Source organism: Pseudozyma flocculosa (genome assembly GCF_000417875.1).
Source record: "Pseudozyma flocculosa PF-1 unplaced genomic scaffold scaffold00026, whole genome shotgun sequence".
NCBI lineage: Eukaryota > Fungi > Basidiomycota > Ustilaginomycetes > Ustilaginales > Ustilaginaceae > Pseudozyma > Pseudozyma flocculosa.
In genome coordinates, this window is record NW_006920894.1 from 154,428 (window position 1) to 170,898 (window position 16,471).

Here is a 16,471-nt window from a genome sequence, read left to right on the forward strand (position 1 = left end):
AAGATGTCGACGAGCTTCTGCAGCTCGGTGCGCGCCAGGATGTCGACCTCGGTGCGGTTGCCGTAGACGAGCGAGATGTCGAGCGGCCGCAGCGCCGCCGCGCTCCCCGCCGTCTTGGCCAGCAGGTACTCGTCGGCGATGGCCTTGAGCGTGCTCCAGATGGGCGTGATGCCGCTACCGCCCGCGATCATGGCCAGCCTGCGCACCGTGCGGACGCGATCGCTCGGCTTCCACCGGATGCGGGCGTCGCCGAGGTACGTGAACGAACCCAATGGGCCCTTGAGCTCGATCGTCACCGGGTCCTCGCCGTCGCCCTCGCCGTCGCCCGCGCCGCCGTCCAGCGGGATCGTCTCGAGCGCCATGGTCATCTTGCCGCCCGCGAACGCGTCGCCGTCGCTGCTGGGCGGCGGGACCGTCGGGGGGAAGTAGACCTTGATCAGGATGTCGAGGAAGCCGAGCTGCTCGTCGCCGCTGTACGGCGTGTAGGCACGCTGGATCGTCTCGATCTCGCCCGTGGCCGGGTTGCGGCGCTTGACGCGGAGGAAGACGTGCTGGCCGACGGGGAGGCCGCACCTCTGCGCCTCGTGGCCCAGCGCGAAGCGGAAGATGCGCGAGTCCGGCGAGACGATCGTCTTGCTCACCAACCTCGTCTTCTTCCAGCGCTTCGGCTCCAGGAACGGCCTCGAAGATTCCTCCTCGGCCTCTTCCTCTTTCGCCAGCCCGTCGACCGTCCTCTCGTCCGCTGTCAAGGCCTCGAGACGCCCGAGGTGGAAGTCGCGCATCATCTTCTTGGCGTCGATCGAGTGAATCGCCATGAAATCCTCGGTGGCATCGTCGCCCGCTACGAGGCGGATGCTCTGGTCGCCGCCGGGATGGTCCTTGAGGAAGCCCGTACCTTCGTACACTTCGCCGTTGACGACGAACCAAGGCTCCGCACCTTCTGGATCTGAGTGCTGGGCGAACTCGGCGGCCGAGACGGTACGGCTGGCCTTGGCAGGGTCCGTCATGAGAGCGGCGATGTCGAGCGCCGGCTTCGCAGCCTTGCCGTCGGCCGCCACTGCCGCCGTCGATTCTTTGGCGCCCGCAACGCTGCCTGCTGCTTCGGCCGACGTCGAGGCGTCTCCGAAGACAGGGTAGCGTGAACTGGCGCCGGCCTCGTTAAGCCGCTGCATCCACCCGCCAGGTGCGTTGCCGGCGAGGGTGGGGTGCTCGAAACGGACGCTCTTGCCGTCCTCGCTGCGGTGGACGGCGACGCGGAACCACCACGAGTTCATCATCGAGGTGGCGTTCCAATACATGTCGCGCGGCATGGTCTGCAGACTCTCGTCCATGGCGCGCACCGAGATGACGCGGACGTCGTCGTCGATAATCTGCCGGCGCAGCTCGACGTCGAGGCGCCAGAAGCACCACGAGAAGCTCATCTCGGTCTGGCTCAGGTCGAGCGTGCCAAAGTACGGGTGGCCCTGGACGGGAAACATGCGGTAGAGGTCCTCGGGGTAGTCGACCTCGGCCAGCTTCCACGACTTGCCGTCGTCGAGCGACACTTCGACGCGGGTGATGCGACGCCCGCCGCCCGTGTAGGCGTAGCCCTGTATCGGCAGCATTTGCGGCGGCGGCGGCGGCGACGCCTGCTGCTCGGCATCGTCATCGCTCTCCCGCAAGTGCACCACCTCCTCGTGATCCGGCGAGCAGACGGCGGCGTTGACGTTGAGCTCGTTGATGATGTACTTGGGGTCGTACCACCACTTGTCCTCGTTGCGCGCCTGGTCGGCCGAGACCTCGGTGGGGAGTAGCTTGTTGTCGAAGAAGTGCAGGTGGTGCTGCGACTCGCGGTCCGAGACCTCGATGCGGTTGAGCCACTTGACCATCCTGCCTCCGATCTGACCGGGAACGACGAGGCGCAGCGGGTAGCCGTGGTCCGGACTGAGGTCCTCGCCGTTCATGCCCCAGGCGAGCAGCATGCCCTTGGAGCGATCCGTGCACCAGTGCAGGCGTTGCGAGGTGCCGTAATTGCCCTTGGGCAGCTGATCGGCGCCCTCGAAGACGACGTGGCGCGCTCGGCCGGGCACGGGGGTGTCGTAGGATGGGAACGACGAGTAGAGCGGGTTCTTGGGCCGGCAGTACTCGAGCACGTCGGCAAGGTAGACGCCGGTGAAGAGGCCTGTCGAGACGCCCGCCGCGCCCCAGTTGAAGCCCAGACCCTTGGCGACCATGTTCTGCTCCTTGCGCCGATTGCCGGCGCAGACGAGCGTGATGGGCAGCGTGACGGTGGCGAACTTGTCCTTGAGATCCTGGATGCTGAATGTGAACTCGTTCTCGACGAGGCCGTGGACCCGCAGCTTCCACTCGGCGGCCTGGTGGGCCGTGACGCGCGGCGTGTCGCCGTGGCTGCGGACGTAGAAGAGGTTCTGCGGCGTTAGGAAGCCCTTGTTGAACAGCGTCGCCAGTGGCGGCTCGGTGTTGAAGGGATGCTTGCCCGTCAGGCGGATCAGGCGCTCGTCTCGTGGGATCCAGCCGTCTGGCGTGTTGGCGTCTGCGGCGAGCGGCTGTACGGCCTCGGTCTGGGGTATCTTGGGGAGCACGGTCTCGTCGTACACGGGCCGAGGCGCGAATGGGTCGACCGTGACGAGCTCCGCATGGTCTTTTGGCTCGAGGATAGGGCTCGAGGGCTCTGGCGTTGTGAGGTGCGAGGTCGACGACGACGAGGAGCTCGACGAAGCGTCGAATTCCCGCCCGCGGATCGACGATGCCGACGAGGAAGGCGTCGAGGATTGCATCGTGGGTTGTTGCTCTGGTACAGGTATGGACTTGTCGTGAACGTCGATGTGTTGGTTTGGTGAGCAACAGCGGCAAAGTTGGATGAGATCGATGCTCGAGGCGCTGGCTTCTGCTGGAGGGTGATGGTGGAGCAGAGAAGGGATGGCAAGAAGCGGGGTACGAGGGCAGCACTGACTAGATGGCCTGGGGTAGCGCGGGGAAGCTGATGCCGCAAGCAGATGGTCTTAGAAAGCGGGGAAAGGATCGGAGGCCCCTCTGGCGGGCCGAGTGCCACGATGGCGAGGAGGTCGCGGCCGTACATGGGCTGTCAGAGGCAGAGCTAGAGTGCAGACCGGCGGCCCGTCAGCAGCAGCCTGACGATGGTTTCTGTCGGGCCTAAGCGGTCGGGTTGAAGGCGACCGCGATGTGATTGCGATTGCGATTGCGATTGCGATTGCGATTGCGATTGCGATGACGAGCCCGGCCGAGGGCAAAGGGGAAGGCTGCCGTCGGGACGCCGATTAGATGGCATGAGGGGCTGGCGGACCAATCAGCTCGCCGCGATGGTAGCCAACAAGGCCCGGCCGACGGCCAATCGCTTGCATCGTGATTTGAGATTTAGCACGGCGGCGGCGCCAATGTCGGCGCTGGTGCGACGGACGGGTGTCGTGTAAGGGCTAGGGCGATAAGGAACGCCGAAGGCGAGGCGCGGGTCTCGGTTGATGGGAGCGGCGGTGCTGGCTGATGATGGACAGCGAGCAGAAGCTTCGATGGCAGCAGCGAGAGGGACCCAGGCGCCAAACACGCTCGGCGCGCTGCGGGCTGAGGCGAGGAATGTCTACGGCGGTTAGGCTGGCCGCGGTGCCGGTCCGGCCCAGGAGATCTGGATTGCCACCCAAGAAATCCGTTTCGACCATTTTCTATTTCTGGACGCGGCCGACGTGCGACGGGACGCCTGACGACGCCACAAAGAGAGAGATAAGGAGATAAGCGCGCCTGCCCATTCTTATCTGCCCGCTTCCTTCCCACCTCGTCCATCGTCCATCGTCCAATTAGCATCCTCTGATAACCACCTCGCAAGCCAAGGCGGACTTCGTCTAGACGAAGACGGTACGCTGCCACGCTCACCCACATCGCACCCGCCTGCCATCTCCGCAATCAGGCCACGATGCCGCCCGGCGTCCATGCCCGTGGTCTTATCAGCTGCGGCATCTTCCGCTTCAATTGCGTTGCATGCCTGCCAGCCGGCGCCCCGCCTTCGCCGACGGCACTTTGATCCCTGTTCTGCTTCGCTCCCTCGTCTGCCAGCAATCTGCCCTGATCCTTCCGTGAAGACCCGGTGCGGGGAAGCCGGCACCAGAGGGCCCGTCCGCTCAGGTCAAGACTGGCGCCTGCTCGATGTGCTGGGGCAACAAAACTCTCGACGACTTCGTCCGAGGAAGTTCTCAAACGACAACCACATCCCACCTTCTCGCCTCTCTACACCTTGCCAGGCGCCACTTCACGGCCAACGACTCCGGCGCCAGCCTCTCCCAGACCTAAGGTTCCTCTTTCCCCGGCCAGACACTCCGGCACATCCACCGCCGCACACACAGCTGTACAGCAAACATGGCGCCAATTCCAACAGAAGTGGCCTACACGCCCACCGACTCGCTCTCACATTGTTGCTCGAGCTCCGAATCCGGCATCGACAATGCACCCCTCACAAGAGCGACAACACCAGACTCGTCCGCCTCGTCGGTCGCAGGCAGGAGGAGGCACGCCGTCGTCGTCGGCCTCGGCATGGTCGGCATCGCCTTTGTCGAGAAGCTGCTCAAGTACGACCTCGAAGGCGGCCGCGAAGAGTGGCAGGTGACCGTCATCGGCGAGGAGCCCCACATCGCCTACAACCGCGTCGGACTCACCCAGTACTTTACCAACCGCAGTATCGAGGCGCTCTACCTCAACCCGCTCGCCTGGTACTCGTCGCACGCCAAGGGCAAGCTCACATACCACACCTCGGACCCCGCAGTGGCCATCGACGCCGAGGCCAAGGTCGTCAAGACGGCAAAGGGCCTCGAGATCGAGTACGACGAGTGCATCCTGGCCACCGGCTCCGACGCGGCATTGCCACCCTACATCTCGCGCAAGCGCTTCTTCGAGACCAAGGGCACCTTCGTCTACCGCAGCATCCAGGATCTCGACGACATCATCGGCTACGCTCAAGACGCACCAAGCACGCTCGGGCGGCGCATCCGCAAGGCGGCGGTCATCGGCGGCGGCCTCTTGGGCCTCGAAGCTGCAAAAGCGCTCCTCGACCTCGACGAGGTCGACCAGGTGGTGCTGGTCGAGCGCAACCGCTGGGTGCTCAGCCGGCAGCTGGACCAGGAGGGCGGTACCATGGTGCTCGACAAGGTGCGCGACCTCGGCGTCGAGGTCCTCCTTCAGGCGAGGGTGCGCGACCTTCAGTGGGACGGGACGGACCGCCTCACTGGCATGGTGCTCGAGGCCAAGGACGGCAAGCCAGAAGAGGTCTTTGAGGTCGACATGCTCGTCTTTGCCGTCGGTATCAAGGCGCGCGACGAGCTGGCCACCTCCATCACGCCCTACTCGCCCGCCATTCACAAGCGCGGCGGCGGATTCGTGGTCGACACCCGCCTCAGCACGTCGATCCCGCACCTCTACGCCATTGGCGAGTGCGCATCCTTCCTCGACCAGACCTTCGGCCTGATCGCGCCCGGCGTCGAGATGGCCGAGGTGCTCGCCTTCAACCTCACCGAGGGCCCGCATCACAAGCTGCGCGACATGAAGGCGCCGGACGTCAGCACCAAGCTCAAGCTGATGGGCGTCGATGTGGCCTCGTTCGGAGACTTCTTCGCCGACCAGGGCAAGATCAGCAAGCCGCTCCCCTCGGCCGGCCGGGCCGCTGCAAGGAAGGGCGCCATCGCCATCCCGCCGCCCGAAGAGGTCAAGAAGCAGGTCAAGGCCCTCACCTACCGCGACCCCTTCTCGGACGTCTACAAGAAGTACATCTTCACCGCCGACGGCAAGTACCTGCTCGGCGGCATGATGGTCGGCGACGTAAAGGACTACATCAAGCTCGTCAGCCTCACAACCAAGGGCATGGCGATCGAGAAGCCGCCCGCCGAGCTCATCGTCGGCGCCAAGAAGGAGGGCGAGGACGAGGGCGCCGACCTGCCCGACGACGCCCAGATCTGCAGCTGCCACAACGTCACCAAGGGCATGGTGGTGCAGTGCGTCAAGGACGGCGGCATCCGCTCCTTTGGCGAGATGAAGGCCAGCACCAAGTGCGGCTCCGGCTGCGGCGGCTGCGTGCCCCTCGCCACCAGCATCTTCAACAAGGCGCTGAAGGAGGCCGGCGTCGAGATCTCCAACCACCTCTGCGCTCACTTCGCCTACTCCCGCCAGGAGCTCTTCCAGATCGTCAAGTTCAAGAAGCTCAAAGACTTCTCGACGGTCATGCGAACGGTGGGCAAGACGCCCAACAGCCTCGGTTGCGAGGCGTGCCGGCCGGCGGTGGGCAGCATCCTCAGCTCGCTCTACAACGAGTGGATCATGCAGCCCTCGCTGCGGCAGACGCAGGACACCAACGACCGCTACCTCGCCAACGTGCAGCGCGACGGCACCTACAGCGTGGTCCCCCGGCTGCCGGCGGGAGAGGTGACGCCGGCCGGCCTCAAGGCGATCGGCGAGGTGGCGGACAAGTTCAAGCTGTATACCAAGATCACCGGCGGCCAGCGTATCGACATGTTTGGCGCCAAGAAGCAGGACCTGCCGGCCATCTGGGAGATACTGGTCGACGCCGGCTTCGAGAGCGGTCACGCGTACGGCAAGGCGCTGCGCACCGTCAAGTCGTGCGTCGGCAGCACGTGGTGCCGGTACGGCGTCGGAGACTCGGTCGGCCTGGCGCACGAGCTCGAGTCGCGCTACAAGGGCATTCGCGCGCCGCACAAGTTCAAGGGCGGCGTCTCGGGCTGCGTGCGCGAGTGCGCCGAGGCTCAGGGCAAGGACTTTGGCCTGATCGCCACCACCAAGGGCTGGAACGTCTACCTGGGCGGCAACGGCGGCGCCAAGCCGCGCCACGCCGAGCTCGTCGCCGAGGACGTGACCAAGCGGCAGGCCATCAAGATCCTCGACCGCTTCATCATCTTCTACATCCGCTCGGCCGATAAGCTCGAGCGGACGGCGAGGTGGATCGAAAAGTTCCCCGGCGGCATCAAGGGGCTCAAGGAGGTCATCGTCGACGACAAGCTGGGCATCTGCGCCGATCTGGAAAAGGAGATGGAGGTGCTGGTCGGCACCTACCACTGCGAATGGACCAACGTGGTCAAGGATCCGCTGCGCAAGAAGGCCTTCAAGCAGTTTGTCAACACCGACGAGACCCAAGCGGTCTCGGAGATGATCACCGAGCGCGAGCAGCAGCGGCCGGCCGACTGGCCCGTCGACAGCAGCCCGCTTCGCTTCAGCGTGCTCGACGTGGCCAAGTCGGCGCCGTGGGAGTTCCGGCCGGTCTGCCGCCTCTCGGACCTGGACAGGCAGGACGACTCGCCGACGAGCGCCACGATCAAGTACGGCGACGTCCAGATCGCCGTGTGGAACATCCCCGGGCGCGGTCTGCGGGCGGCGCAGAACATGTGCCCGCACCGGCGCGCGTTTGTGCTCAGCGACGGCCTGATCGGCGAGGACGCAAAGGGGCGCGACTACGTCTCGTGCCCGCTGCACAAGCGCAACTACCTTCTCAGCGCCAAGTCCGACGAGGAGGGCGGCAACTGCACCAACGACGGCGACTACTCGATCATGACGTTCGAGACCAGGGCCGACGAGGAGACCGACACCGTCTACCTCCGACTCCCGCCCACCGACGCCCTCGACGCCGTCCTCTCGACGTCCAAGTGGATGCTGAGGAAGGCCACCGAGGAGTCGGACCTCATCGCCGGTGGGCAGTCGCACTCGATCGAGATCACCGGCCCCCTCAGCGACGCCGAGACGGCTTCCAAGCAGCGCCCGTCCTCGTCCGACTCTCAGCCCTCTTCTTCTTCGCCGGCTGCGCCAAAGAAGGCGTCTTGCGGCGAGAGCGCCCTAGACTGGTAGCCCTGTCCTTTGCATCCCGCCTTTGTTCTCGTCGCTCTGCCATCCCCGTGAAGCCCTCTCTCCCTTTGTCCGTCCTCGTGGTCCCGACGTCACCTAGCAATCAGACTCCATGTGTACATAGCGCCTCGCCCTGCACCGCACGCAAGCACAAACAATCTCATACCGCCTCTGATCCCTTTGTACAACCCTCCCCGCGAGTTCCGGCCAGTCTCCAGAGGTGGCTGAGAACGCCGGATTGAGTCAAGTCCCCGAGCGCTCCTGGGCATCCGATCGCGGGCCCGGCGAACCGGCTGCCTTATCTCTGACTCCGACCCTCTTCCGACGAAGGACGGGAAGCCAGGAGCGCACTAGATTGACCTTGCGGTACTGCACCTCGCCCCTGCTGCCTGCACGCGCAGCGCTGCGATCCGGTGCGACCCGACTGACAGCGAGGCGAGGGCAGGGGCGAGGGCAGGGCCAAGGGCGATAAGGGAAATTGCAAATTTCTGGGTGCGGCTGGTAGGCGGTCAGATAGCGCGCGCCGCCGGTTTGCCGTGCCGAAGCCGCACCCGGATCTTTCCTCGGTGCGCCTGCTTATCTTTTTGCGCCCTGCCCCGTTCCCGCCAGACCGCCTGCTGAGCGCCTAGGCTGTAAGCAAGCTCCCCTCGGCGTCGGCGCTAAACAGGGCAGGTGAGTCGAAGCACGACTCTGGCCCTTTCCATGCACGAGGGGCTGGTTCAAGGGCGTTGTTGATCGTCAGCAGAAGGCAACCTCGAGCAGCGGCGGCGTGAAAGGTGACGGCGCCGAGGTCGAGGGATCATCGGAGGAGCAATCGAACCAGACATCTTATCGCGGGCTGGTTTGAGGCGCTTCGTCAGGGGCAAGGACGAGTCATGTCGCACCGCCACATCGCCTAGCCTTATCTTCTCCGGTATGGGGCCCCCTAACAGGTCTCCTCTGATTGGTCCTCTCCGCCTTTCTGAGCGCTTGCGATTATCTCGAACCATCTTCGCCCAGGCTCTGCCTCGAAGCGGCTAGGAGCGGTCGTGAACCGGCTCGTGGCCAACGTCCCCGGGAAGATCGTGGCCCAGCGATGTCGTGCAGGCACCAGGCGCAGCTTGGGTCGCACCCACCTTTGATCCACGGCGGGACGATGATGGCACTCGTTTCCAGCTGCAGGCAGTCCCACCAGCCTCGGCTGCGCGAGATAGCAAAACGTTGCGATACGGATGGCGATTCCTCATTGGCAGATGGCTGTGCGTGCGTGCGTGCAACCTTCGGCGCTTGTCATCCATCAGCCGGTGTGTCCGGATTCGAGACGCTTCCAAGCCCCTCTGCCATCTAATCGTAATCGGATGTGGGTCGTCGTACAGCCGCGGCGCCACCGCGAGGCAAGCCAAGGCAAGGCGCTACGCTATCGTTCCGCTCCCTTCCGACGATCCGGCGATGTCATGCGCCTTCGTGAGTCCCCGCCCCTGGCTGATAACGGAACCGATCGACGACTGTCTTGCTGGCACGCGACAGCCATGCGCTGTTATCGTATCTCGTCCTTTCATCGCTATCGTATCAGTCGCTACTCCAGGTCCGGAAGGTCTTCCGGCGTTGCGCATTGCTGCCTATCGAAAAGGCCCCTAGCAGCGAATAGTATTATAGAAGAAGACAGCCCGGTCTTCCCTACGAGGCGCTGCTCTTTCCTCTTCACGCAGCCACGACCCAACATCAGCGCAGGCCAAACACCGGACGCTGCTCACGACCTAGCCACACCGCCTTCGCAGTGACCACGCTCCCCATCACGACTTTCTGTTGACGCAGACCACCGTGACATCAGGCAAGCCACCGTACCACCGCCTAGACCAGTCTACGAATCGGAACGACCTCAACACAATGTCAGCCAGCACACCTCCGTCCAAGAGGACTCCATCGAGCGAGGATGAAAAGTACGACCTCGAGATCGCCGAGGCGATCCGCAACGCGCCCACGACGGCGGGCAACGGCGGCGGTGCGGACGCGCATCCGGGGATGGCCTCAATGCTCCGCATCGGCACCAACACGGGTGGCGTGGTGACATCGGAAGACTACATCACCGACGAGGAGCGCGAGATCAAGGAGATGCACGCACATGGCTACCACAAGTTCAAGTGGAGCTCGCTCTGGAGCCGCGCCGAAGTCAACCCGCTCAACGGTAAGTGCGAGCCGTGCCGCACCGCCTCTCGATGAGCTCACAAGCTCACGACTGACGGCCCCCTTCCACCGTCCCGTCCCCCTGCATCCGCTCGAGCAGGCAAGAGCTTCACGTTCCCCTTGCTACGCTTCTGGGATCCGTACTCGACCGCCTTTTGGTTGGCGACGCTTGGCTTCTTCGTCGCCTTCTTCTCGTGGTTCGCCTTCAGCCCGCTCGTGCCGGAAGCCGTCAGGGACGACCTCAAGCTGACGAGCGACCAGATTGTCAACTCCAACATGGCCTCGCTCGGCGGCACCGCCATCGTGCGCCTCGTGGCGGGACCGGCGTGCGACCGGTACGGCCCTCGCAAGGTGCTCGCCGTCCTCCTCATCCTCGGTGCTATCCCCTCGGGCCTCGCCGCGCTGGTGACCAACATCAGCGGACTCGAGGCGGTGCGTTTCTTCATCTCGATCCTCGGCGGCACCTTTGTGCCTACGCAAGCATGGACGACGACCTTCTTCGACAAGTCGATCGTCGGCACCGCCAACTCGTTCTCGGGCGGCTGGGGCAACCTCGGCGGCGGCGTGACGGTGGCCGTCATGATCGGGCTGTACGAGCGGTACAAGAAGGCGGGCTACTCGAGCCACCTCGCCTGGCGACTCTGCTTCCCTACGGTGCCCGTTCCGTGCCTCTTGCTTGTTGCCGCCATGATCCTGCTGCTTGGCAAGGACCACCCGGCGGGCAAGTGGAGCCGCCGACACCTCTTCAGCGGCACGGCGATTGCCGTGGCCCAGGGAGAAAAGGTGACCCTCGACCAGGCCGAGGTGATGGCGCAGCAGCAGGCGACGAGGGACAACGAAAAGGGCGGCGCCATCGCACCCGCCAAGACGGCCGACTTCCGCCCTGCCGCCAACGAGGCGGGCGACCAGCCGGTGGCCACCATCGACACGGCCCAGTCTGAGCCGCTGACGGCCAAGAGCCTCGGCCGCATCCTGCTCGATCTGCGCGTGTGGATGTGCTTCAGCTGCTACCTCCTCACCTTTGGCCTCGAGACGGCCATGGACGCGGCGCTGCCCGGCCTGCTCACCACGCTCTTCAAGTCGAGCACCTTTACGGTCACCGACGCCGCCTTTGCCGCGTCGACCTACGGCCTGCTCAACCTCTTCGCCCGGCCGCTGGGCGGCATCGTGTCCGACCTGCTCTACGCGCGCTACGGCCTGCGCGCCAAGGTGCTGCTGCTGCTGGCCGCCGCCTTTTCGCAGGGCGTCTCGATGATCGGGCTGGGCTTCTACGTCAACAACGGCGGCGCCAGCGTGGGCGGCGTCATCGGCTTCATCGTCCTCATCGGCGTCACTGGCTTTGTTGCCAACGGGGCCTGCTACTCGGTCTACGGCCACCTCCGCCCCAAGAACGTCGGCGCCGTCGCGGGCATCGTTGGCGCCGGCGGCAACGTGGGCGGCCTGATGTACACCGGCATCTTCAAGGCGCTCGCCGGCTCCAAGCCCGCGGGCAACCTCGGCACCAAGTTCTGGGTGGCGGGCGTCGTCAACGCCGCGGCGGTGCTGCCCTTCTTCTTTGTGCCGCTCGGCGACGCCGTCTAGGCCGCCAGGCTCCCCGTCCGAGTTGATGACGGCGTCTGGTCCGCGATTTCGGCTCGGCTACTTTGTATGATAGAACGGATCCTCTGAGCACGGGAATGACAACGACCACGCATGATGATTCCATGAACGAACTCGAGGACAGGGCGTGATGAGAGCAGGGCAGGATGGCAGATGCATCGGCCAGGGCGGGTGTGCGGAACACGGGCATGTGTTGGAGGAGGGCTCCTCTCTGCACAGCCGCCGCCGCCGCCGCCGCCGCTCAAACATCCGCCCTGTGGTGGAAGCAGCAGCTGCCAGAAAGCGCCCCGATCCAGGCCCGGCTGACTGCCACCGATTGAGTCGTGACATTTTGGGAAAGAGCCCACCCGATGATTTTTGTGGCACGACCGCCCCCGATCTTATTTTTTTGCCGTGCATGAAAAGCCAAAAATTCCCACGCCCGCCAGGCAACCTGGAAGCTGTCGCCCGGCGCCCGCAGGGCAAGGTGGGCCGCTTGCCCTGGCTTCAGAAAATCTCAAGGCTCGCACCCCGGGGCGGCCCTGGCCGGGGCCCGGGCTGGCAGGCGCTGGCTTGGCTTGGCTGGCTTGGGTGGCTGGCTGGACCCACTCGCTCGCCGCCGGGCTGGCAGGCTGGCCTTGGCCGTGGCCGTGGCCGGGCGAGAGCGGCTGGCAACTCGAGTCCGACCGTGGCCGCCTTCCACCTTCCTCTCCTCTTCCCCCTGTCACGACCATCCCCTCCCCTCAAGACCCTCCTGTGAGTACGACCTACCCGACAGCCAACGACGACGACGCCACACCATCGCGAGGATCAAGACCAACCATCATACCCAGCGGCCAACTTTCGCCAGGACATTTCCCGGCTGACTTTTCCGCCCGACTTGTCCTTCGCTCCGAACCTTCACATACCACCTACCGACCGACCTTCGCGCCGACCCATACAACAGTCACAATGTCTCACTGCAAGGTGATTATCAGCTCTTTCGACTCGACGCTCGGAGGGTGAAAGGTGGAAGGATGGAGCAACGCCAACCGGAAGGTGGAATACGGCGTTGCAACCGACTTTGAAGATCTCGCCCAACCCGGTGCACATCCCGACAGCCTCGCCTCGATACTCTGCCATCCACGGCTCCTCGGGAAGCGGAGGGCACCGTGCGATGCTCTCCCTCAAACCGGGCTAGGCGACGGAGGCAGCGGCACCGGGCCGGGATCAGGAGATCAGGACAGGTGGCAGGACCTGGACAGGACAATCGGAAGGGCGTGTTGGAATGCGAGCAGACACTAGGGTCTTCTCGCGCCAGTCGTCACCCGCCCCTCTCTGGCGGATCTGCTAGGACACTGGACCCGGGGATCAGGGTCAGCTCGAGACACACTGGACAAGGCGGATCACGGGACGACTCGAGGGGAAGTTGGCAGAGTCGAAGGTCGAAGGCACGCAGGGAGGGCAGAGGCACGCTCAGACCGCCACAGCGCGGTCGAAGGCTCCTTGTGTCCATGCTCCCGCACGCCGTCGACCTCGACTCGGCCACCTTCTCCCTCGCGTCTCTGCTCCGCTCCTCGCCCTTTTCTCTTTCCCCCGTGCACATCCCCGTGCCCAGTCTCCGAAAGGATCCCGCAAAGGAGGGGAGAGGGGACGACGGAAAGACGAGAAGGCAGCCTTGGGTGCTCTAGGTCGATGTGCAGCAGCATTGCTGACACAGCCTGGCATCCGCCGTTTTCTCCCTTTTTGTCTTCCCCTCGATCCCTCCTCCTACTCTTCTCCCCCCGTTCCCGTCACTTCTCGACACACAGTACGAGCACCCCCGTCACGGTTCGCTGGGTTTCCTGCCCCGCAAGCGTGCCGCCAGGCACCGCGGAAAGGTTAAGGCGTGAGTATCCGTTGCGCGCGCGAACAAGCAAGGGACGCTCTGCGATCGCCAATCTGCCGATCAAGCGGCTGACCCTGTTTCCTATCCCCTCGCCTCTTGTCAATCTCGCTCCCTCGCCTACAGCTTCCCCAAGGACGACCCCAAGAAGCCCGTCCACCTGACCGCCATGCTCGGCTACAAGGCCGGCATGACCCACATTGTCCGTGACCTTGACCGCCCCGGTTCCAAGATGCACAAGAAGGAGATTGTCGAGGCCGTCACCGTCATCGAGACTCCCCCGATGGTCGCCGTCGGTGTCGTTGGCTACGTCGAGACCCCCCGCGGTCTCCGCTCGCTCACCACCGTCTGGGCCGAGCACCTCTCCGACGAGGTCAAGCGCCGCTTCTACAAGAACTGGTACCGCTCCAAGAAGAAGGCCTTCACCAAGTACGCCAAGAAGCACTCGGAGAACAGCGGCTCGTCGATCACCCGCGAGCTCGAGCGCATCAAGAAGTACTGCTCGGTCGTCCGTGTCCTTGCCCACACCCAGATCCGCAAGACCGGCCTCAAGCAGAAGAAGGCCCACCTCATGGAGATCCAGGTCAACGGTGGCTCGGTCGCCGAGAAGGTCGACTTCGCCAAGGAGCACTTCGAGAAGACGTTCGACGTCTCGTCGGTCTTTGTCCAGAACGAGACCATCGACATCATCGCCGTCACCAAGGGTCACGGTTACGAGGGTGTCACCGCCCGTTGGGGCACCAAGAAGCTGCCGCGCAAGACCCACCGTGGTCTCCGCAAGGTCGCCTGTATCGGTGCCTGGCACCCGGCCAACGTCATGTTCACCGTGGCGCGCTCGGGTCAGGACGGTTACCACCACCGTACCGAGATTGGCAAGAAGATCTACCGCATCGCCAACGGCAGCGACGAGACCTCGGCCTCGACCGACTTCGACACGACCAAGAAGGGCATCACCCCTCTCGGCGGCTTCCCCCACTACGGTGTCGTCAACCAGGACTTTGTCATGATCAAGGGCTCGTGCCCCGGTGTCAAGAAGCGTGTCCTCACCCTCCGCAAGTCGCTCCAGGTCCACACCTCGAGGAAGGCCCTCGAGAACGTCTCGCTCAAGTGGATCTCGACCTCGGCCACCAACGGTCACTCGTCGTGGCAGACCAAGGCCGAGAAGGAGAACTTCCTCGGCGTCCGCAAGATCAAGGCCCCCACCGCCTAAGCGGGCGGGTCTCGTTAGCCCCACAGCGCTTGGCTCTCCAAGTCACGCTACCTCACCCAACCCCAAAAGAAGACGAGCACACACGTGTCTTGTGTGCGCGGCTCCTCTCCCTCTCTCTCTCTCTCTCGCATCCCTACCGCTGCTTCTCTCTCTCCCCTATGCCATCCCCCTTCACGCACGTTCTCTGTACTATCTTCACACACACACACTCATCACCACCGCGGCGTCGCACTCGGCGTGCTGTCGCCACCCTCATGCATGCATGGCAAAAAGGAAAAACCCCGAGAAAAAAAGCCCAGCGGGGATGCCTCCCGCGAGAGTGTCCGGGGGAGAGAAACCATCATCGCCTCCCATACCCGCTTCCAACCGTGTGACGGTGTGTGTCTGATTCTGTTTCGCGAGTGATCTTGGAGAGCATGAGGGGCGATGATGGCGGTGGTCGTGCGCCCATCGAGCCGATGTTGGACGGTTGGGATAGCAGGCGTAGCGTGGTGTGGCAGGCCTGGCCAAATCGATCACGCGCGGCGGGGCTGGAGCGATGCGGATCCGAAATTCGGCGAGCGGGGCGCGGGGGCCAGAAGCCCACCCGGCCGGCGCTGCACCTCCGCATTTCGAGGTTGGCCCCCTCGACCTCGGCTTGCCACGACCTCATCGCTCGCACTCCACCATCGCCGTACCCCTTTCCCAGCCGCCAGTCGTAAGACCAAATCTGCTACCCGTCCTCGTGAGTTCTTTCCGTGCTGCGAGCAACGAGGAGTCAGGAGGAGGAGCGGCGGTTTGAAGAGTACGAGTGGGCACGACGTTCTAACACCTCGAGATCCTCCGTTCCTCATCTTCAACCCCTACCCGCTCGCATCCCGGTCCAACCAGACCAATCTCGGCTCATCCTCATCCTCACCACCTCCATCGCCGTACAAGCAGCTTGAAAGGTCCCCACCAGGCCGCGCGCTCGCACACGACCCAAGATGGCATCCAAGTTCTACACGCCCGCCTACAACTTCCACCCGCACCAGCCGGCCTTCAAGCACCGATGGGGCGCCAAGCTCCTCGGCGCCACCATGTGGTTCTGGATCTTTTACCGCGCAAAGCAGGACGGTCCCGTCCTCCTCGTAAGTCACCCCTTCCCCTCATCATACCCCTGCCTACACGGTTCGTCCCAGGTTGTACCGCGATGCATGGAACTCATCGTTCCGTACCTCTCCCCTCCAACGACGACGATGATGATGGACAAACAGGGCCTGAGACATCCTTGGGACGGTCACCATGGTCACCACGATGAGGCGCACGGTGATTCCCACCACTAGACACGTCCCCTCCCCCCAACCCTGCCCTCGAGGAGAGGAAGTGGGAATGAAGGCAATCCGATGATCATCTCTCTCTGAACCCGCGATGCATCCGAGGCTCTCCCTGCCCCACGCTGGTCCAGCACGCACAACCGATCCAGCGCGCACGATGACGAACGCCGAAGAGGAGAAAGCGTGAGAAGCGGGCCGCCAGAAACCGAGCTGCGATGGTATGCGTAGAATTACACGAGACGGCGATGGAAGATAGCAAGCACAGAGGTGGGAAAGGGGAGCGGCCGCCATCGACATCGGGGGCCGGAAAGCGGGTGGTAAGAACAGGGATACAAGTACACGCCGGCCATGGCATTGATCATCAGCGTCGCGCCGCGCCGCGTTGCCCACTGCTTCGCTTCGCTCTGCTCGTCGTCTTGGTCCTGGTCCTGGTCATCAACCGAGACCGAGCATCCGGACGCCTTCGTCGACCTCTTCGCCCTCGAGCTCGTCGTCGTTGCACCCGCCCGGATCGAC

General features: G+C 64.2%; 5 protein-coding genes across 5 annotated transcripts in view; 4 read left to right on the forward strand and 1 right to left on the reverse strand.

Moving 5' to 3' along the window:
* PFL1_06433 (uncharacterized protein) overlaps positions 1–2,777 on the reverse strand; it is a gene marked incomplete at both ends in the record, with an annotated part of 3,310 nt that extends 533 nt beyond the window's left edge. The window contains one exon of the mRNA XM_007883974.1: positions 12–2,777. Within this exon, the coding sequence (XP_007882165.1) occupies positions 12–2,777 (2,766 nt within the window). The remainder of the gene's footprint in view (positions 1–11) is intronic.
* Positions 2,778–4,365: 1,588 nt separating this feature from the next.
* On the forward strand, positions 4,366–7,848 carry PFL1_06434 (uncharacterized protein; the record flags this gene model as incomplete). Its single annotated transcript, XM_007883975.1, has 1 exon — positions 4,366–7,848. The coding sequence occupies one exon, from the start codon at positions 4,366–4,368 to the stop codon at positions 7,846–7,848; it is 3,483 nt and encodes a 1,160-aa protein (XP_007882166.1).
* A 1,863-nt stretch (positions 7,849–9,711) lies between these two features.
* PFL1_06435 (uncharacterized protein) lies at positions 9,712–11,589 on the forward strand (the record flags this gene model as incomplete). The annotated part of the gene is made up of 2 exons (XM_007883976.1): positions 9,712–10,009; positions 10,109–11,589. 2 exons carry the CDS (start codon positions 9,712–9,714, stop codon positions 11,587–11,589), a joined length of 1,779 nt encoding a protein of 592 aa, XP_007882167.1.
* Positions 11,590–12,537: 948 nt separating this feature from the next.
* Positions 12,538–14,660, forward strand: PFL1_06436 (uncharacterized protein; the record flags this gene model as incomplete). The annotated part of the gene is made up of 3 exons (XM_007883977.1): positions 12,538–12,552; positions 13,377–13,453; positions 13,577–14,660. 3 exons carry the CDS (start codon positions 12,538–12,540, stop codon positions 14,658–14,660), a joined length of 1,176 nt encoding a protein of 391 aa, XP_007882168.1.
* Positions 14,661–15,625: 965 nt separating this feature from the next.
* PFL1_06437 (uncharacterized protein) lies at positions 15,626–15,964 on the forward strand (the record flags this gene model as incomplete). Its single annotated transcript, XM_007883978.1, has 2 exons — positions 15,626–15,769; positions 15,896–15,964. The coding sequence occupies 2 exons, from the start codon at positions 15,626–15,628 to the stop codon at positions 15,962–15,964; spliced, it is 213 nt and encodes a 70-aa protein (XP_007882169.1).
* Between the last annotated feature and the right edge of the window lie 507 nt (positions 15,965–16,471).